The sequence below is a fragment of the Macrotis lagotis genome, chromosome X, assembly GCF_037893015.1.
Source record: "Macrotis lagotis isolate mMagLag1 chromosome X, bilby.v1.9.chrom.fasta, whole genome shotgun sequence".
In the NCBI taxonomy this organism is placed as follows: domain Eukaryota; kingdom Metazoa; phylum Chordata; class Mammalia; order Peramelemorphia; family Peramelidae; genus Macrotis; species Macrotis lagotis.
Window position 1 is genome coordinate 235861569 of NC_133666.1, and position 23236 is coordinate 235884804.

The 23236-nt window shown below is 33.7% G+C and overlaps 1 protein-coding gene across 3 annotated transcripts in view; it reads right to left on the reverse strand.

Moving 5' to 3' along the window:
* Nucleotides 1-23236, reverse strand: part of VCAN (versican) — a 133126-nt gene that overhangs the window by 80613 nt on the left and 29277 nt on the right. For all 3 annotated transcript variants that reach the window (XM_074204539.1, XM_074204537.1, XM_074204538.1), the window contains exon 6: nucleotides 3812-4105. In XM_074204539.1, coding sequence (XP_074060640.1) covers nucleotides 3812-4105 — 294 coding nt within the window. The remainder of the gene's footprint in view (nucleotides 1-3811; nucleotides 4106-23236) is intronic.

Sequence of the window (23236 nt, forward strand, 5' to 3'; positions counted from 1 at the left end):
CTGCCTCACATCAAAGGCAAATCTGTATTTTAAAAAATGAATTGTTTGTATTACTGACAAAGAATAAGGATTGTTTTCTGTTTATTTCTAATTGGGTTTCTCAACTTTTAGAGATGCCTTCTTATTCTCAATGATTATGTTAGGCTACATACAAATCAATCTCTTATTGCACAATGTTATTTAAATACTATTATTAGGAATAGTTGTGAAATACTATTATTAGGAGATATGTACAAAGGGTTCAGTAGAAATACATTTAGACCTATTACAGGTGAAGGTAGAAGCTCAAATAAACCTTGGATGTACAAATAATATGTCATTTAAAATTATTTGACAATTGAGAGAAGTTGTTAGAAATAAACAATTTCAATAAGTTCTAGAAAGACAAATATAAAGGAATAAACTTGGGATGAAAAGACAAACTCCCCACATAAGACAAATGAGTAAAGATCGGTCATGTAGACAAGTAGCATAAAAAGATCTGGGGTGGGGGGACAGTGGAAAATTAATTCACCATGGGTAAAAATTTAACACTATAGTTAAAAACACAGCAGGCAAATTACCAGGATACCTACATAGGTAATCTTTTTATTATGTACAGCACTGATTAGTCTTTTACTAGAGTACCATGTTCACTTCCCAAGGAGGTTGTGAAAAATTTGGAGACAGTTCAAAGAAAGATCATAAAGATGATTAAAGCCGTACAAAATAAGACATCAAAATAAAAGAACTTTTTAGCCAAAAGGCCGGAGGACAATTTAGGGAGGAACTTCAAATGTATGTAAGTTGGTCACCAATTATTCTCTACCCTCACTGAGGAGAAAACAAAATGAAAAAAAAAATGGGTTTAAACTACAGCATGAGTTTCCTAGGTTAGATCAGTGAAGACCTTTTCTGTTAATGGTGGGACTTATAAAAGTATCAAAATGTATTACCAGAGAAAAAATGTTATCTACTTTTCTGGAGACCTTCAAAAACTTTTAAAGATGTGACTCCCTAGTGTCAAAAGTAGTCTAAGGGTTAATCTGAAATTAGAGATATATGCTGAAGGACTTTTAAAGATCACTTGCAACACCTGAGTTTTATGATTCTTATTAAGATCTAATCACTATAGTGTATAGAAATAAATTGTCTGACTCAGGAACAACTTGCTAGACTGAGGTTTGCTTTATTTTATTTTTAATGAATATCTAAATTAACTCCTGGAGGGAAAATATTTAGGAAATCTATTTTATAAATATACTTATTAACATAATTACAAAATCCATTCAGTTTTTAGAGAGCAAGAAAAGTTTTAAAGTCCATGTATTATTAGTTATTCTGGATATTTTGTCCCATTCTTTCATAGAGAGAAAGAAGTTAGAAAAGTCATGCCTATCATTTTACAATCGTCAATGATATAACTTACCATATATTCTCAATGAAGTATATAATGCCAAGGGAGATAACATAGATTACTTTGCTTGAGAATTAGCTGTAAAAATCTGTGATCACTTTAGCTAAAGTCATTCTTGGCTGAAACAGATTATAACTGTGACTGAGGATCACAAACCAGACAGTAGTGTCTACCTTTTTTTTACCCCCCCACATTTGAGATTATAATCTCTCATTATTTAACAGCATGACTATTTGGGGAAAGTAGACAACAATTACCAAGGGTTTGAGACAATTGCCTGAATCTTTGAAATATATCAAAAGTTACTTCAAACAGTTCATATGAACTGGGGGGAAATAATTGACATTAGGGCAAGTCTTTCACTTCTATTTGTAGACAGTCTATTCTTCACTGAAAATGTTTGAAGATCATAGGTTAGCTGCACAAATCACAAAATGAGTTCAATGTTCCAATAATGAATATATTTCATCTACTATATTAAAAGAACCTGAGTGATGCTTCAAATGAAAATTGGGCTTAATATATCAAAGTTTATTGGGTTTTAGATTTGAAAGGAGTAGTTCTATCAGAAAGGAAGAAAATGTCTTTTTATTTCCATTTTTCTCTATCTATTATTAATATAAATTTCTTAGAAAATGGCAACTGTATTTATTCACAAATGGGCAGGGAACTGCTTTGATTTTAATTCACATTAGTTTTGTTTTGTTTTTGGGGGGAGTGGTTGCCTTGAAGAACGCATCCTAGTTATTTAACAAAAAAAAAAAACGCTTTCTAATGTCAGGTACAAATGGTACAAAATGTATTCAAGCAGTAAAGCCTGGGTAACTAAAGTCTGGGTAATTCTGTCCCTTCACCACTCTTGTCTTCACCCACAAACACACTCTCTCTGTCTTCCACCAATCCCAATCTGTTCTTTCCTTAATCGTATGAGTAATTCAATCTAAAGCAGGCTTTAGAGCCCAATGTACTTTGATAATCATTGTGTGAACCTAGTTTGAAAAAAGGGATGTCTTTCTCCTTTTATAAATACAGGGTTTGTTTTGAAAATAATTAAGAGTGACACCTTCTCTGGCAGAGCTCAGTTGCTTGAGTGCCTGTGAAAAATCTAGTCTTCCCATTGGCTCCGCGTTGATTGGCTGTCTTGCCTCAAGCTAAATATACAACATGTGGCTTTAACACTCAGAAAGTTTAGTCAGTGGGAACTGAACCAGCCTTTTGGCAAGAAGTGGAGGCAAACTTAGCTGGGATAGAGCAGCATGTGACATCACTCCTCTCCACTACGTGAACATCTGTTCTGCAGACTTTAGATTCTGGGGCTACCTAGTTATCTCAACTTGATTTCTTCCTAGTCATTGAGTAATGCTAATGTTTCCAATTTAAAAGATCACTGATGTCTCCAATTAATGAGCTGCATAATTCTTTATTTTTATTTTATTTCATTTCTCTGCAACAAGAAACATTGGAGCCTCAGTATATTAAAGCTAATGATAGTATGAAATGCAAATAGAACGGGGTTCTTTTTAGTTCTTCCCTACAGAGATAAGTTCTGAGATCAGCATTATAGCAAGGTGCTAATGTACTAATTTGTTCAATTAAGTCTTTATTTGCTTACCAAAGGATTTATTTTGGTAAGAATAGACCTAGAATACCTGAACTGAGAATCAATTAGAGTTTTTAGAAGATCTAGAAGCTCTAAGAAATTTGAATAATCACCTAATTAACATTGAAAATGTGTATTTGCAAGTAGTTTTCATAGACTAGAAGTCTAAGTATTAGATTTAGCCTATTTAGATAAGACAAAATATATATATAAAATCATATATACATATATATCAATGATATATATAACTATAGAATTGTTTATTGGAAGTCATTCTATTTTTATTAGTCATTTTCTATTTTAAGAAAGATAATTAGGTATTTACCTACTCAGTTTTGGTGAACTATAATAATATTTTATTTTAGGAAGTTCTAGTTATTCACCTAAAAATTACTTCCATTAAAAATGCTATGCAATTCAAGATAAATGATCAGTCCAGGAAATGACATAAACCAAAATGGAAAGGTTTTAACTTGGCCACAGTATGCCTCAGCATCACAGCACCAACAATTTCTCATCTCTTCCAACCTGGAGAGTTATTCAGAAACATGGGCTGAGATTGTAAGACATGATAGGGCACAATTGGGACCTGAAGTTGGCATTTTCTCCTGACTCTAACTTTGCTGTCCACTTAATTTTTAACTCAGTTACTGCTGTTTAACTATTTTCTTTTCCAAAACTATTATAGTGAATCATTTTCCTGAGCAGAAAACATGAAATGAAATCTACTACCATGGAGAAAAAAGTCTTCAATTCATAACTTTGACGCACTCTTCAAATTCATAATTTAATTTAAAAAATAGGAAAAGACTTACGTTTAAAGCAGTAGGCATCAAATTTGCTATCAGGTAAAGGGAAGCCTGTCTGGTTCTCAAAACGATACAGGGTTCTCACCCCAAGTAAGCCACCTCCACACTGGGCCCTGGCCACAGTCACAGGGTGGCGCACGCTGGCATCTGACAGCCAGCCATAATCACATTTGTCATAGCCATTCCTCCAAGCAGCATGCAGCTCTCCCACAGTAGCAAGTCGAGCATCCTGGTTGGTACACTCTTTTATTGCCTCTTCAAAGGTGAGTTTGTTGGGACCGGTGACATGGAAGACATCCCCTAGGAGAAAATTTGAGGGAAAAAAAATTTTTAACTAGGTTTTCATTTCTCTTTCCTATGTTGAGAATATAGTAGGAAAATATTAATTCTAAGGCAAGGGAGGGATACATTGGAAAAAGAAAGAAACAAAGTAACAAGGAAAGAAAGAAAGAAAGAAAGAAAGAAAGAAAGAAAGAAAGAAAGAAAGAAAGAAAGAAAGAAAGAAAGAGAAGAAAGAAAGAGAAGAAAGAAATTATATGACCACACATGAATAACAATGACCTGATATCATTAGGGCTAGAGAAAGAGTTGGGGGAAAGAAAGAGATAGAGAAAGGGACAAGGATAGGGATAGGATAGGGGTAGGGGTTGGAGTAGGGATAATGGTGGAGGTAAGGTTAGGACCTGGACCAGTAACTTCACTGGTAAAAGGAATTTTACAGTGCTTCCTTTAACAATTCAGGTTTCTATAATTTTTTTAATAGAGAGTTTCCTAGGACAGTAAGAGCTTAACTGACTTACTGAGGCTATATAACCAGCATTCTTCTGAGTTAGAAGTGGAATCCAGATCTTTCTGATGTTGAAACTAACTTTCTTGATATTATGCTTCCTCTCACTATTATAGAAATGCATTATTGTCAGAATTATTATTAAACCTTCAATAATAGTTCTACTTCTGGACTTCAGCATGATCTCCACATGTCCTTTCCAACTAAACTCAATTTCTAACAGATTCTCTTAAACTGGGAGGGCCTCAGGTACCATTCCATAGTGGATGACACATCTGTCCCTTGAGGAATAAATTAGCTGTTTTCCTCAAGGTTCCTCCCAAAAATTAGGCACCCAAGTTTGAATATCTTTGGTTACAGTAATTAATGAGAGTTTCTATTAGCATATGGGGAAATGTAATCTGAGTGACAAAAGTACTCACATATCTGATAGCATGGAAATTTGAAGTAGTATTAATAATATGTATAGATAATTTGGAATAATTAAATAATAGAAAACACTTTTGTCTATACAAAAATCCCACTGTGAAAATTTATGCACAAAGTTATTTCCATAGCCATAGAAGAAAAAAAAATCATCCATCTGGATATAGCAAATTTTGTTCAACAAGTAATACTCTATATGTACTTTCTCTGATTCCTGTTCATGTGAGCTATTCACTTCATGAAAGGGCTTTATATACTGCCAGCATTATAGAAAGGCAAAGAAGTGCTGACTTCAGTGTAGCTTATATTTTTATACTTTTGTCGTCTTCTTCCATCAAATAGTAATTATCTATCAGTTCCTGGTTTCACAATTCCCCACAACACCTCTGACATGTCAAGCATCCCAACCACTCAAACCAAATGGACCTAAACTCCCAATCTTTGGAGCAAAATAAAAGTGTAAGAAATTATCCCAGAGTTTGAAGAAAAAAAAAAGGATGAAGGTGGGGCTTAATAACAACTTCTTTTTCCTATGAAGTGAAAGCAATGGTTTTTAATTTCTTGATTCATTAAAAAGAAAATGGAAGTTACCTCTATTTTATCTTCAAGTTTTGCAGAATATGACTTCTGGCAACAACAATAACAGTGAATGACTTTAAATAGAATTTTTAAGTTTGCAAAATGACTGGTAGAAATCATTTCACATGAGCAACTTCAGTATAATTACTAAATCCTGCTACTATAAAATAATTTGAAATTTTTCTGGAGTTTCTGATGTTAACTTACATTTAATAAATAAATATTTAATCATAATTCAAATGAAAAATATATATTTCTTGAAAGAATGTGTTGCTGAAATATTAAATAAGATAAAATTGAGGACAACCACAGAAAAATTAAAAGAGAAGGGATGGTAAACAAAATAAAAATAATGGATGTTGAGGAAGAAAAAATATAAGACTCCATGTCTGGAACTCTCTATCACCTCTGCATTCCTGCTTCTTTGATTTCCTTCAAGTTCTTTGCTACAATACCCCCTTCTAAAAGAACCCTTTACTGATTTTTAATTTCTACTGCCCTCTTCTGATGATTATTTCCAATTTATCCTGTATAAAGCTTATAAATACATAGCTATTTATATGTTTCCTCCCCAATTGGACTGAGTTCCTTAAGAACAAAGACTTTCATTTATCTTTCATTGTATTCCAGATCTTAAGACAATGTTGATTATCAACTTATTGAAAAAGCTATCCAAGCTTTCCTTCTAATGCTGATGACACAGTTATTGATTATTATTGATTATCTCCAAATATGTAGTATAATAGACCTGATGAATTGCAGTGTAATTGGACTCAAACTATACTTGTCAACTGAAACGAACAAAGATTTCTATTTCTAAAGTAACTATTTAAGTTTTCAATGAAAAGTCTTCCCCTTCATCCATTTTATTGTAAGAAGATGGTAAGTAATATTGGGAAGGGGGAGGGGGAGGGGGAGGGGGAAGAGAAATGGTCCCAAACCTGCATATCAGCATATCAGCTTTAGTGTGATTGATCTCAGTATAAATCTCAAATTGTCCCTGATCAGACAGAAAACCTTGATTGTTGTCTGACATGGGAATAAATTGGGTATTCAATAAGATTTTTGACAATAAGTTATTCAGTTTGGACCCTAAATAATGAGTTATATTGTAAAAGCATATTGTGCTATATGAAACTGGAGTATGATTGTGTATAGAATTTGTGCATTAGTGTGACTCCTGGAGTAGTTAGGAGGCACCTAAGATATTTTTAATTGGTCCAGGAGGGCAGGCAGGGAAAATATTCCTAAAGTTTTTGCATAGCATCAGCAGCAGTGGCAGCATTGCTAGCAATAGTACCCACGCTGCAGGGCAAATTTTTGCATTTGATCCTTACAAGTCTGAGAGGTAAGTGCTATTATTTTACCCATTTTACAGATAGGAACAATCACCCACCAAGGATTCACAAAAGTGAAGCATTTTTTTTCCTCAAGGAGTTCTTTTTCTAACAAAGAGACAACATATACATATATAGGTATGCTTGTGTGTACACAAATATGGGTGTGCACATATAGAATATGTACAAATATATACAAACAATGAGTTTTAGAGGAAAGGTGGACATAACCATTGGGAGGATTTGAAAAAACATCTTATAGAATGTGGCTCTTGACCTTGGTATTTTTGTTTGGTTTTTGTGAGAAAATAGGGTTAAGTGACTCACGCAAGGTCACACAATTAGTAAGTATCATATGGCTGAAACTGAATTTGAACTCAGTTACTCCTGACTATAGGATCCAGCTGCTCCTTGGTCTTAGTTTTGAAGAAGGATATGAGGTAGAGGTTGGCAGGGAGTATATTTCAGACATAGATGAAAGGCTGTATAAACACTTGGAGATAAGAAATGAAGTATCATGTACAAAAAATGCAAGTAGACAAGCTTTCTTGGACCATGAAGTGTGTCAAAGAGAGTACCAACAATTGTGTAGAATTATTAAGGTCCTTAAATGCCAAACAGAACAGTTTATGTTTGACCCTAAAGGTAACAAGGATCAGTTGAGTTTATGGAGAAGTGACTTGGTAGGTTTGTGCTTTTAAGAACATTATGTTGTTAGCTTTACGGAGGATCATTGAAATAAGGAGAGACTAGGGTCAGGGCAACCAATTAGGAGTCTCAATAGCCTAGTTGAGAGGAAAGAAGGTCCTGAATTAGAGTGATGGTATTGTTAGAAAAGGAATGTGAGAGATGCTGTGAAACTAAAAATGATAATTGACTTATAACAAACTTATTGGTTCTACATGATGAGTGAGAATGAATCAAGAAATAACACTGTTAGGAATACCAAAAGTTATTATAATCCAAAAGTGGTAAAGAAAGCTAAAGACAACAAAAATGGGTGGGGGGAAGAAGCAACTGGGAGAGATGGAGGGATGCCACAAGACTGGAGAAGGGCAAATGTCATCATCATCATCTTCCTCCTCTCTTCCTCATTCTCATCCTCATCCTCATCATCAAAGAGAACCATTAAACTATCAACCAGTGAATTTGATTTTAATTACTGAGAAAATAAATTTATTTCTTTTTTGACAAGATTACTAAATTGTCAGTGAGGAAAACATTGATATTTTTTACTTAGATTTTTAACAAAAAGTCTTGCAAAATTTTTGACACTATTGGGAAAGAGGAATGATAAGGAGTAGATCAAATACAATCAAATGGATCCAAAATTGATTAGATGTCTAGACTCAAGAGTTATTAATGACTGAATGTCAACATGGCTAGTGGTCTCCAGGGGAGTACATCAGGGATCTGTACTAGACTCTGTGCTATATGGCACAGTGTCTTGATTAATTAATATCTTGAATCACATACAGGTGGCTTGCTTCTCAAATCTGAAGATGATATAAAGTTAGGAGGGTCAGCAAACACAGGGCAAAAAGAGTCATAATCCAAAAAATACTTGACTAGAGTACTGAACTAAATCTAAGAAGATGAAATTCAATCAAAATAAATGTACAGCCTTGCAATTAAGTTCTAAAATAAATCAATTTAAAATTGGTAGTATAGAATGGGAAAGTTACGGTTTATTCCATAAATTAAAAATAAAATTTAGAAATATATCTGTTATATATGTGGGTATGTTTATAAGCTCAATTTGAGTCTAAAATTTCAGAAAGTCAAAAAAGTTAACACAATCTTCTGTTTCATTAATAGGAGTATTTCTTCCAAAGGAAGGTCATCAGACCTCATCTAGAGAAGAGTGTTCAATTCTAGAGAGCAGAATCTGTGAAGAACATTCTGTAGAATCAAGACAAAGACAACTAGAATGGGAAACAGGCCTTGAGTCTTTGTCTTATGAAAATTAGTTGAAGGAACTGGCAATTTTTATCATGAAAGCAAGGGTCAAGGGGGACATGGTAACAGCCTTCAAATGTTTGACAGGCTATCATGAGGAAGAGTGGCATTGTTCTTCTTTGGCCTCAAAGGGCAAATCTAGAAATAATGGATGGAAGTTATAAAGAAATAAATTTAAGTTTAATATTAGGAAAAACTCTTACAATTAAGGCTGTTCAAAAGAGAAAGTGTGGGGTGTTTACCCTTCTGAGAACTCTTAAAGCAGAGGCTAGAAGATTACTTGGGTAATTAGAGTAGGAATTCTTTGTCTAGACATTAGAAGTCCCTTCCCAGTATCAGATTCTGTGATTCTGTAAATTAAAGATGACATTGAAATTTCTAATTTTTTAGCTGAAAATTGAAGTGATGACCTTAATAGAATTAAGGAAATTTGGAAGGGAGACAAGTTTTGGATATGTTGAGTTTGAAATGCCTACTAGACACCAAATTCAAAATAACTTGAGCTGGTCTAGATCCAAATAGGAATCAAAAGATGTCATTGCAAACACCAGGGTCTTTTATAAAGAAGTGAGCAACTGTTTCTCATCTCTCCTTCCTTGACAGAAAACAAAAGTTAGCTCTGGTTAGCTTTCTGGGACATGTGATCCATCTCACCAATGGACCTTTGCCGCAAGACTGCATGGCAGACTGAAAGACAGCATCACCTTGAACAGATCCATTCATATCAACATTACACTTGTTTTAGGTCTGAAAGGAATGTAAGTGTGAAAACAGGCAGCATGCCAGTATTTTTCCCCTCCTAGGTAGAACATTTGGGTTTGTTATTACAGCTGGAATATCAATTTCATTGCCTTCGTTTCCTTCATAGTAGGGAGTTTCTACTTTGTGGTAAAACTACTATACTTCCTAAATGCTAAGAGTATTCAACACATTCAAATACAGCAGAAAAATACAATTAGGAAGCAAGTCCTATTTCACCAAACAACACTGTTATTCTATATGCTGGAGAATAAACAGCATGTGCCTCTCAGTAGTTTTCTTAAGGAACCAGTATCCATGCTGAGCCAGACCAAAGAATTTACTTAGTAAAATAACCTAGTGGGATTTACTAAGTAACCAACCTCAAGTTTTATACAACAAACATTTTGTTTGAGATCCTGGCAGGTGTTTGTAAGGTTTAAAAAGGAATATATAATGGGTTTTTAATAAATACAAAACCATTTATATTATGTTGAAAGACTTCCTATACTTTTTCTTCCTTTAAAAATATCAATTATTTTCATTTGATTCATGTGTCATGTTTTCATTTATCCAATCAATCTGCCTAATAAAAGAAAAAGCTTATAGAAAAGTTATTTGTTTTAAGTATTCCTCTGTCAAAAAAAAAAACCTATTGATTCCTAATTCCAAATATATGAGCAGAGAACATTTCAAACACCACAAACCAAAGAAAAAAAATATATGAAAGGAAAAACACTATCAGGTTAAATGTGTTGCAAATGGAAAAAAGTGGGCCATTATTCTACTACCACTTCTCTGTTATTGCCTGAGTTTTCTTTTTAGAGAAAAGATTAAGATAATTCAAAAGGATGTCCCCAAATTCTATAAAGGTATTTTATTGTCTTTGCATTATATATTGTATGATGCCTTGTGGAACATCTATTGTAAGCAGAGGAGAAAAGGGTTACATGGAGGAAAATCCAACAAAGACATTAAGAAATGACTAAACAGATAGTTGAACTAAGTGTCATAAAAATCCAGAGAAAAGAGAATAGTAAAGTATTACATAGAAGTCAAGACGGATTATACCTGAAAAGAAGTATTAGTCTGAAGTGTCATCTCACATTTATCAGATTGGCTAACATAATAGAAAAAGAAAATAATAAATGCTGATGAGCATGTGGGAAAATAGATACATTAATGAACTGTTGGTGGAACTCTGGAGAACAATTTGAAACCATATCCTAAGGGCGATTAAAATTTGTGCATACCCTTTGACCCAGCAATACCACTATGAGATCTATGTCCCAAAGGGATCAAAGAAAAAAGAATTTGAGAGATTCCCATCACTTGGGGAATGGCTGAACTATTGTAGTTTATTATGTGAATGGAATATTATAATATTGTAAGAAATGATGAACAAGAATGGTTTCAGAAAAATGAAGCTTATATGAGATTATGCAAAATGAAGGGAGTGGAACTAGAACATTATCCACAGTATTAGCAATATTTTATTACAGTCAACTATGAAAGACTTAATTATTCTTATCAATACAATGATCTATGTGCAAAATGAAATATACTGGGTACAAAGTAACAGCAATATTGTAGGAAGATCAGCAATGAAAGACTTAGCTTTTCTCAATAATACTGTGACCCAAGACAACAAAGAATGCTGTGGATCCCCAGAGAAAGAAGTAAAATGGTGTCTGAAGGCAGATTGAAACATACTTTTTTTAAACTTCTTTTTCTTGAGAGTTTTTTCTTTTTTTTTTTTGTTGAAGGGGAGGGGACTGTTTTCTTTCCTAAGATGAATTTTATGGAAATGTTTTGCACAACTACACATTTGCTTGCTTTCTCAATGAGGGAAGAGTGGAGAAGAAGGGAAATAATTTAGAACTCAATGTTTTAAAAAAATCAATGTTAAAAATTCTTTTTATGTGTTAACTAGGGAAAAATAAAATACTAAATAAATGTAAATACAATTATCTATGACAGTTCCAAAGGATTCATTATGAAAAATGCTATCCACAACCAGAGAGAACTGAGGAATCCTGAATGTAGATTAAAGAATATTTTCTTTCCCTTTATTTTTCTTGCTTTTGATTTCTTTCACAATATGGCTAATGTGGAAATAAGCTTTGCCTGATTTCAGATATATAATGGGTATTGTATTCTTTTCCTTCTGAATGAGTTGGGGAGGGAATATGTGGGAGGTAGTGAATACAAAACTGAATTTTTTAAGAAGCCATTATATTTGTCAAACTGTAAAGAGAATAGTTTCAGTGAAATGATGAAGTTAGAAACTAGATTGCAGAGGATGTATAATTGAGTGAAAGGAAAAGCTATGTAGGAACGTAGTGAAGATGAATTTCTTAAGCTTTGCTAAGAATGAATGGGAGGGGAGATAATGTACTTGACTAAGAAGTATATTAGAACCTAGTGATAATTGCCTTTTGTTTTTGTTTGTTTTGTTCTGTTTTGTTTTTAAAGCTGGGGAGCCTTGGGTATATTTATAGAGTGGGGAAAACAATCATAGATCAGATAATAAGGACTGAAAGGCTGGAGGAGAGGAAATGATGACAATACATGAGAAATTGAATGATGAATGTAGGAAAAATCATTTATTAGATAGTTACTATTTGCCGAATACTGAACTAAGTTCTAGGGACACAAAGAAAATAGAAAGTCTCTGCTCACAAGGAGTTCATGTTCTAACTGGAGGAGATAGCATATATAAATAAGTTCAACTACAGGTTTTATGGGAAGTATCTATCTGTCCTAAGTGTCTATCAGTGGTACATATGGCAAGACCTAGGAGTCTTTTAAGAGATATCAGAACTGAAGATGTGCTCAGAATGGCAGTGACCACAGGTCTGGAGAGCGTAATGGTAAGAAATCAATTATGGCCTAGAGGATCTGAGGATACCAGACAAAGGACAGATGGTAAGGCCCTGGAGGTCTTCAATATCACTGGAAGGACTATGTAGTTGGTATCAAACTGATAGAGAAGAAGGAGTAAATCAAGTACGTGAAAAGATGTTGGCCTTGGGCTCATTATCAAAGACTATAGTAAAAGGAGACTTAATAAATGTAGATATCAAAGGAATATGAGATGAGAAGGAAAAAAGGAAGCTTATGATAAGTGGTCTAGTTTGGGTTTTGGGTTTTTTTAGTGAAGTCCTCATTTTAGATTGGGGACAATGAGGCTCAAGAGAAAGGGTTTGAAATAGCAACTGGGGTTATAGGATAAAGAATCAATTAGTGAAGAGAGAGATTATCTTGATACAGTGAAGATGGCTCAATTAAGATTAGAAAGCATAAATTTATAATGAATCTAGTCAGAAGTTTCATGGCTTCCTCTAGCTCCCTTCAGCAGCAAATGAGTAGGAGAAAAAGAAACAGAGGTTAAGAATAATCTGGCTAGGTGGCCTGGGGCGGCTAGGTGGCACAGTTGATAAAGCACCAGCCCTGGAGTCAGAAGTACCTGGATTCAAATGCAGATTCAGACACTTAATAATTACCTAGCTGTGTGGCCTTGGGCAAGTTACTTAACCCCATTTGCCTTGCAAAATCCTAAAAAAAAAAAAAAAAAAAAAAAAAAAAAAAAGAATAATCCACAGTTTGAGTTTCATAAAGTACAAGTGGCACAAGGACAAGAGAGTAAGAATAGTAGAGAATAATATAGAGTTGCACTAGTTCACCAAAGGCTCAAGATTGGGAAGCAAGAAAACTATTTCCAGACCAGGAATCCTCATATCACACCAATGATGTAAGCAGGACAGGTGGTATATTTCTTTTTTATACATTAGGAAACTGAGGCTCAGATAAATTAACTTGCCTGAAGTCATATAGCAAATAAATTGCAGAGATCAGATTCAAACCCAAATTTATCACTATTCCTACTTTACTACAGCTTCTCTACATAATGATGAAAAAAAAATAAAAATCCAAAGATTTAGGGGCATCTAGGTGGCACAGTGCATAGAGCACAGGCCCTAGAGTCAGGAGTACCTGAGTTCAAATCCAACCTCAGACACTTAATAATTACCTAGCTGTGTGGCCTTGAGCAAGCCACTTAACCCCATTGCCTTGCAAAAAAAAAAAAAAAACTAAAAAAAAAATCCAAAGATTTAGAATTTCAGAATGGGATTATCTAGTTCAATCTTGTCTTTTCTTGTGTGAGTAAATTTAAGCCCCTTCTGATAAAGTAGCCAAGTTAAGAACTTAGTAAACAGATCCTGAATTTGACTACAGGTCTTCTGACTTCTACATCAAACCTCTATTTTTTTAATCACCCCAAACAGCCCCATTACACTTGGTCATGTTTTTAAATCAGCAGTTTTCATCCAGGAATATTTCATCAAATGTTTTCACCAAAGTGATTCTGGAAAACTCTAAAACTCAGAAGCAGAGAATGCCTCTTAATGACTGATGTTTCACAATGACTAGTGGTTTAAAAAGAAATAAATTACATCCCATTAGCATTGTAAGATTCTTGACCAACTTTCCATAACAGAAAGCTAAAAGCATTTCCAAATTTGTTAAATTCTGTGTCTCCCCAAAATGAAGATAAGACCTTAGTGTCTCTTTTTTTCTTAAATATAGCATTATGATATGAAAGATTTCATCAGCCATTATCACACATTTAAAAGTCCACTTTCTATATGTTTTTATTTTGGGTTTACAAAGTACTTTGCTCTTAATCCCAATTTTAATGCTGTCATTCTACTTAAAGAAATAATCAGGGGCAGCTAGGTGGCATAGCGGATAAAGCACCGGCCCTGGAGTCAGGAGTACCTGGGTTCAAATCCGGTCTCAGACCTTAATAATTACCTAGCTGTGTGGCCTTGGGCAAGCCATTTAACCCCCTTTGCCGTGCAAAAACTTAAAAAAAAAAGAAAGAATCATCTACTTAAAGAAATAAACAAGCAATGTTTGAGGTACTCTACTGAGTACTCTACTATTTACTGATCTAAAAGGAGCTTACATTCTGATGGAGGAAATAATTATATTTTTGTCACAATTATTTGTCACAATTACATTTAAAAATATCTGTTTACTCATGGAATTTTACAATCTATGTAATCACATCTGTGTAAGGTGTAAATTGCATGTTATTTATAGTTTAGATGAAATGATATAGATAGATTATCATGCCATGAAATCATCTGGCATATATTTATGTATGAATTATTTATATGCTAATTTATGGTTATATATAAATGGATGGCTTTGTAGTCTATATGTGTTATGTTCATATCTTTATGTTGAATACATACATATAGATATACTCTGTATTTTCTATCATTTGATTTAATACTTATATGTACAAACACAAATATATCTCCAAACAATAGTTAGACGGAGAGACAGATAGACATACAGAATATATATGTATATATGCATATATATATATATATATACACATATTTATGTGTGTATCTGTATTTAGGCAATTGCATAGTACTATGATCTATAATAGCACATAATCTATGACTATGTATATATATATATATATACAAATATAGAATAAATATTAAATAACTTTCAAATTTCCTTAAAGAACTTGTTTTCTCTTCTTTTTAATTTGATTTTATTTAGATAAGAGAAAAACAATAGTAACAGGCATTTATATCATCTTTTAAAGTTTGCAAAGTATTTTAGGTAAGTTATCTCATTACAACCTCAAAGGAAACCTACTGTAGGTATCATGATCATCCATTTACAGATGAGGCCAGGGAAACCCAGGGAAGTGAAGTTATTTGCCCAGGATCATAGGACTAAGTTATCAGAGGCAGGAATTCAGACTTAGGTATCCATGACTGTAGTCAATCTACAATACTGGCCACTCATTTGTGAAAACAAATGCACATTCATCTCCAGAGACAATGGATCCCTCACTAGTGTATGCTGGTTAATTGTTAACAGAGCTCTATATAACCTTTTGAAGGGAACCACTTCAGTTATTCAAAAGCATGCATGTTATTCTAGTAATCTGAACCTTTAATCCTTAGGAAAACAAACATTGTATTAACTCTATCAGGAAAAACTCTGGTGCTGCCAAGGTAATTCCATTTCATTTCAGGACTAAAGATGACATTTGACTTGATTTATTTTGAATTTGCAGGTAAAGTAAATGAAAAGTCAGGTTAGAATCTTCTAAATTTCTCATTTTTTATGTTAAAGTAAGCAGCATAATATAACTTTCCTTAAAAAAAAAAAAGACAAAATTTAACCTAAAATTAACACTCATGTTAGTGAAACAACCTGCTGGTTCATTACATAATTTGCATATATTAAATCATATTTATGTGGAAATACATCAACATACTTGTTAGCAACTCATTGGACTACCTATACAAGTGTATCCAAGAAAAAGTCATTTAGCATATAATAGAAGATGTTCAGAACAAAATGATGTTGAAGAAATGTTACAAAGGATCTTTTATTTAAGAACTGTTATGTTTTAAATCAAGTGAAAAAATCTTCTAAAAAACAATTTGTGGGCTTCTGACTAGAAAAGACAGAGGGGAGGTAGTTAGGTAGTTCAATGGATGCAGAAATGAATCTTAGTGGGGGGAAACCTTCCTATCAATTGTTGTTCATCTTTAAGTCTTGGGTTGGTTTTTAAGGCAGGAGAGGAAAAGTGATCTCCCCAAGATTACAGAGACAATATATATCAGAAGTAGGACTTCACCCGTGTCTGTGTGATCCTGAGAAATTCACTTGATTTCTATTTATCTCAGGTTCCTCAACTTTAAAATGGGAATAAGAATAACACCTTATTTCCAGGATTGTTAGGAGGATAAAATGAAATTAGATTTGTAACATGAGAACCCTAAAGCTCTATGTAAATGCTAGTTATAACTATGATTGCTGTTCAGTTGTATCCAATTCTTCATGATCCCATCTGAGGTCTTCTTAGCAAAGACAATGGAGTGGTTTGCCATTTCATTTTCCAAATCATTTGACCTGCCTCTGGTTAACTCAGCTTGTAAGTGTCTGAGGCTGAATTTGAATTCAGGAAGATGAATTTTCCTGACTCCAGGACTGGTGCTCTGACCTTTATGCTACCAAGCAGCTGCTATGATTATGTGATACAGTGTGATAATAGGTCAGCAACAAAATTGTCCCTTTCCTTTTACATCTTGAGTAGTTCTACAGTTCAATATATGCATGTTTTCCTCTAAGATTCTTTTCAGTTCTAGGATATCTTCCATTATAATGAAAATTGGAACAATGTTTGAACCCAATGGAAAATTCAAGGGAAAGATTCTAATGATTGCTGTCATTCTAGTACTGCTAAAGGGATAATGCCTCTAATCTAGAGCACTCACCCTTTTTGATTTCATGACCTCTTTACACTCTTAAATATTACTAAAGTGCTCACACCATCAAGAATTTTTATTTATGTGGATTATATCTGTCAAAATTTACCCCAGAAATGGAAACATTTTCATATTATTATTATTAAAATAGTTTTGACCTTGTGGACCCCCTAAATGGGTCCCTTGACATTTGAGAACTACTACTCTGGCTTCTTGAATAGCAAAAATGAGAACAAACTTATTTAGAAAGGAAGTTCTAAAGTGTTCAGTGCTGATAATATTGGACAAGAAAGGTTCACAGATCTAGATGTCTCCTAAAATAAAATGTTAGATTGGAATACCTGATATGACAGTGGTTCTGACAGAATCTTGAACACAGTATAAACTACATTTGATAATTAATGTTTTTTAAACAAAGTTACTGAAATTTATTTTTCTTAATGGTAGAATACCAAGAAGTAGTTGGAGCAGACTTAAAGGTGAAGAACAGTTGATGGGATTTTTTTTCCCTAAGAGTATAGAAATGGAATATACAATGGCAATGAAATCACAGATCCAGGCAAAATAGATTTTTTTGGTTTAACCCCTCAATTCCCAAAATGTGCACTGCAAACACAAAGTGACAGTGCAATATGGGATGCTTAAATTTTTGATTTAACCAATTAATAAGCTGGGTATTTCCAAACTATTAGCTTGTTAGAGTTTGGGGGGGGTGATTTTGGTTTTGGCTTTTTTGCATATTAGGCACTTTGGAAACATTATTGAAACAACATAGATTCTTTAACTGAGAAAGTTTGGGGACCACTGGTTTAATCAAATGAACAGGAAGGCTGACTGGTTCCATCCAGCTCTAAGATTTTGTTAGTGGTCTACTTTGTAGAATTACTGGCAGAAGAGTTAATTTTTTCGATTGTGTGAAAAACCTGGAATTATTCCTATAGTATGTATAACAAAAGAGATAGAGTAGTGTAATAGATAGACCAAATAGTGAGACCTGGGTCCAAATCCTATCTTAAGTTATACTGACAAGTCGGTTACCTTCAGAGTTTCCTAGATAACTCTCTAAAATTCTAGGCTGTCAAGTAATTGCTAATCTGTCTTGGTACAAGTTTCCTCTTCAGGAGTTCCCTAATCCAATAAAATCATGGTTCAGTTCAGATAGAAAAGATATAGATACATTATATACATGAATAAATGTAAAAAATAACATAAAAAAGAATTGGAAGTGTGTTGTTGGACTTTTGAAAATCAGAAATTTAGATATCAGACTATACAAAGTTGTAGAGCCCTTTACATATTACTTTTCCATTAGACTATTATGTATATAAAGGCTGCTCTTTATGAATCTTTAGAGGCCAGTGATAAATTCCTGCAGTTATGCATTATTAACTTAACAGAACCAAAGGGGCTGTCTAGAAGTGTCTACTGGGATTACTATGAATTGTGTCTCTTAGAGGGACTGCTTGGGTGGTAAGCTCAGAACCCTCCCCCAACAAGCTCTTTAACAGACCTATAAGATTCCAGGGTCCTCCATTGACATATAACAGCCACTTTGGTTAAAAACATGAAATATCATTCAATCCTTATAAGGTATAGGATTGTAAGCAAATGCAATTATAAGCATCATGAACTATGACTTTCAGCTAGCTCAGTGAAAAGTAAATAACAGCACTGGGTTATCAGAAATCACCCATAATAATTATATCATTACAAACATATACACATGTATAGATGATAGATAGATAGATAGATAATAGATAGATAGATAGATGATGGATGGTAGATAGATAGATAGATAGATAGATAGATAGATAGATAGATAGATGATAGATGGTAGATAGATGATAGATAGATATAGATAGATATTGATAGATATTGATAGATATAGATAGATATTGCTCTAGTCAGTCAACAAGTTTACTATATGCTAAATGCTAAGGATACAAAAAAAATGTCACTGCAATTCTAGGCTATTTAAGGTATCTCTTAGAGCATAAAACAGAATTAAGACTTTTAAGACATCCTTCATTTAACCCTCCTCAATTTTACTGAAACCTCTGGTTCTGAGATTTAAAATCAATATTTAAATCAGAATTGGGTTAGTGATATGGGATAAATTCTTCTAAATGATTTATGTAAGCATTTTTGTATTGCATAAGTTAATTATGAAATCATATTAGCATTATCACAGTAATCACACTAGGGAGGAATCCACTATAGCCTTGAATTCAGTTTAAGTCAAAAGTCAGCCATAAAAGGGACTGGATAATACAAGACCTTTTTCCTGTGCTTTTGGCCCAACCTTAAACCTTCTAAATACCAGAGAAGTTTAAAATGAGTTCAACTGGAGTGGGGGGGGGATTTTTGGAAACAATAAACTATAACCAGGGAGAATGTTAAAAATAAAAGGTAGAAAACTCCCATAAATAAGGGAAAGGGACCAGATGAGAAAGACCCTGACCTCATTATACCTGTACTAAACTTAATAAGCATCTATTGGTAGTATCCATCAAAGGCTAAATTCATTGTAAGATTAGAAGTAGACCTTGCAGAGTGATATGATTATTATATGTTGATTACAGTAAAATGAGAGCTATTATGTCCTAACCTCTTTGAGATATTAGTGTATGAAAGCTAGAATTTTTCAGTTTAATTGAAAGAAAGTTACATTTATTTCTACAGGGAAAAATAACTCAATCAAGCTGCTAAATTCCCAAAGGATAAAAGGTGAGTGGAGGGTGTGAACTATGAAATTTTTTTGCACTCACTAGCCAAAACCAAAATGAATCAAAACTGTAAAAAAAAAAAAAAATCCCTAAATCCAGGCTCAGTGATTTTTCCTCTTTGATTAAAAAAGGCTATCAGCTGATAATGTCACAATTGAGGTTGTTTTTAGTCTTAAGGATGATAGTGGAACTTGGGAAATACTTCAGAAAAATCTTTTAAATAGTCAGCTATCCTGTATGACAAAGAAAGGCCTAGAAGCAAACTATATTTGGCTTCAATATTTAGAGTTTCACTAAGTTAGAAATGAAGAAAGAATTACTGGTAAGGAAAAAACATCTATCAACAAACATTTATCATGTGCTCACTCTACCCCTGGTCCTTGGCTATGCACTAGAGATACAAAAGTTGTAGTGAAACAGACCTCAGTCCTAAGGAACTTTTTGATCTTTTGGTTCAAAATAAATAAACACTAACCATAAGCAAAATGACTGCCAGATTTTGAGGAAAGTGCTAACACAAATTGGGGAAAGCAAGAAAAGTTTAAGGTTAAAGGCAGAGTGACCAGAGTTTTGAAAGAAATAAAAGATGGAAAGAGATAGAGGTGAGAGAACAAGGAGAGCAATGCAAACAAGAGACAGCCAGTGAAAACACAGTTAGAAGATGGAATTGCGTGAGGAACAGCAAGTTGGCCAAAATATGTAAAGGGGAAAAATATGTGACTGAAAAGGTAGTTAGAAAGAAGGTTTAGGGGGTGGCTAGGTGTCCCAGTGAATAGAGCACCGGCCCTGGAGTCAGGAGTGTCTGAGTTCAAATCCAGCGTCAGACACTTAATAATGATCTAGCTGTGTGGCCTTGGGCTAGCCACTTAACCCCATTGCCTTGCAAAAACTAAAAAAAAAAGGTTTAGAGTGGAGAGAGACTGTGGCTTAGGAAACTAAAGGGAGAGGCCAATAGTTCAGGTGAGATGTGATCAGGGTCTGAATCCCCAATTGTTAGTATCCCTTATTATAAATCTAAGCTCCCTAAAAGTAAGTACTGTTTTATTCTTTGTATTTGTTTATATAAGATTTAGGACAGTTCTTTGCACATTAAAAAGTATAAATCAATTTTTAAAGTATGTAATAAATTAATTAAAATTCATTGAGTGAACTAGAATGGTGATTGTGGGGGTGGGAAGAAGGGCATATAACTAAGAAATGACTGAGATAGAATTGACAAATTTGGCAATTGTTTAGATTTACAGCATGAGACAGAAGACTCTGAGGTTACAAACTTGGGCATTTCCCTTAATAATATTGGGAAGGTCAAAAGAGGCATGGATTTGGGAGGTGGGGGGAAGTAACAAGTTCTGTTTGGGAGATGATGAATTTGAGAGCTTTTACATATCATCCAAAAGGTCCAATAAGCAGTTCATGATATAGGACTAAGGTTCAGAGCTAGAAATACAGATTTAAGTGCTATTTGCATAGAGATGATGATCAAACTCATGGAAGCTTGTGATGTTTATCAGAGAGAAAAGAACATAGCATAGGAATCAATAGGAAGCAAAGGACAGAGTCTTAGGGGGACACCTACAATTTGTGTGTGTGTGGCATGGATGAGAATTCAGCAAAAGAAACTGAAAAGGAATAGGCATAAAGGTAGGAATTTACCCAAGAGAACAGAATGAGAATGCATTTAATGAATCGGGCAGGAAGGAAGGATATCACTGGCTTGGGGCAGAGGAGGGTCAGAAAAATAGTGCGGGGAAAATTGTAAGAAGACAAAGAAAAATTTCTTTGTCTGGCTTTTAAGCCCCTACATAAGCCATTTATACTTACATGAAAAGTGATATATTCTTATTTATGTATTTGACATAATGAAAATGGTGTTTAAAAGATTAGTCTAGCTGTCATACAAAGCAGATTCAATCTACATAAATTTTTAAAAGCCTACTATGTGCTACATGCACTGTTCAAGTATTGGAGAAACAAAGAGAAAGGTGAAGTAATCCTTCCCCCAATGATTGATTACTCTTCAGTTCAACCATGCAGGAGTACCATTTATAAATCCCTCTCCAGAGCTGACTTCTTAACAATAGTGCCTCATTGTTGAATCATGTCTAATGATCTACCATAACAGCACTTTTTTTCTCAACTATATCTGCCTGTTCTTAAATAATTGCCTGAGGAACTAATTATAATTGCTTTCCTTCTATCCTATTGTTTTTTAAACTGCTGTTGAGTGTTTGATTCATAATTATAACTGTTCTCTAATATCTGTGACTCTCCTAAGATTTTTTTATAGGACGCATATGGTTTTTATCCTATCTGGCTGAATTTAATTTAGTCCAATTGTTTGGACTTCATGGAAGAAACCATGTGCCAGGAGGAATACTTAACTATGATTTTATAATACAAGAAAGGATGAAAAAAGAAATTTGTAATGTTAACTAAATGACCATCTTTCTCAATAAATAACAAAATTAAAAACTATGAATTAATTACATCTTTGAACTACAATCCTCTTCATTCTTAGCTTTCTTATTTTATAAAACTATCTGGTAAAATATGACTTCTAATCCAAGGACAAGGTACTTTGTTCCCAACTACTGTCCAAATCATCTGGTGATATACATTCTAAAGATATCAATTTCTATAAAGATTGCCTCCTCCCACACACTCTTGGCTCCAAAGAATAATATTAGGATGAAAGCAAGGTGTGTGATACAATTGAATTTAATACTAAACTTAGAAAAAATTATGACCCACTTTCATGGGAATCTTCTATTATGCACAAGTAAAATCCTGGATGTAATTTTATTGTCTTAGCTTTACACATGAATTATAGTTTAGTAATTGGCATTTTCTTCCAAGGTAAGCATTCTACTTCAAGGGTGATATTATAAAATTTACATCATAAATTATCTTGCACCTCTTTCCTTCTTTACCTTAACTTGACATTTAGGTAAGGACTCTGAAACCATCCATTCCAAACCAAGAAAGTAAAGAATACATAGTAATTTGCAAAGATTTCCAACCAAGGAAGAATGGTCAGAACAATGTTACTGGGAACATTCTGCATTGTCTCAGCTATTACTCAGTCTTCTTTGGGAACAAGCAACAAGTCTCAGACTGATTTAAGTAGCTGGTTCATAGGATTTGCAACATGAAGACGTTCAGACAGTGTTTTAGAGCAGTGTTCAGACTGTTTTAATGCTCTTTACGATTTATAATGCCTTTGAACCCCAGAATCTTTCTTGATTCTCTATACTTTAGATATTAAAACCAAAGGTGAAAGTATTGGAAACAGATAACATTCTGCTGTTTTAGCAGAATTTTCTAATTTCAATTTTTCAAATTTATTTTGAGTTCTGTACTCCAAAATTTTCTTCATCACTTCATAGAAGCAATGATAGGACAAACAGCGTATTTATCAAGTGATCCAATCAAGAATTATAAAATTACTGACAAATAGTTAAACACATTGTGGTGTATGATTGTAATGGCATACACTGAAGAAGAGAGGATAAAATGCACCATTCTAATCTCTATGTAAAGTGAGGAATTGTGGGAATGCAACATTG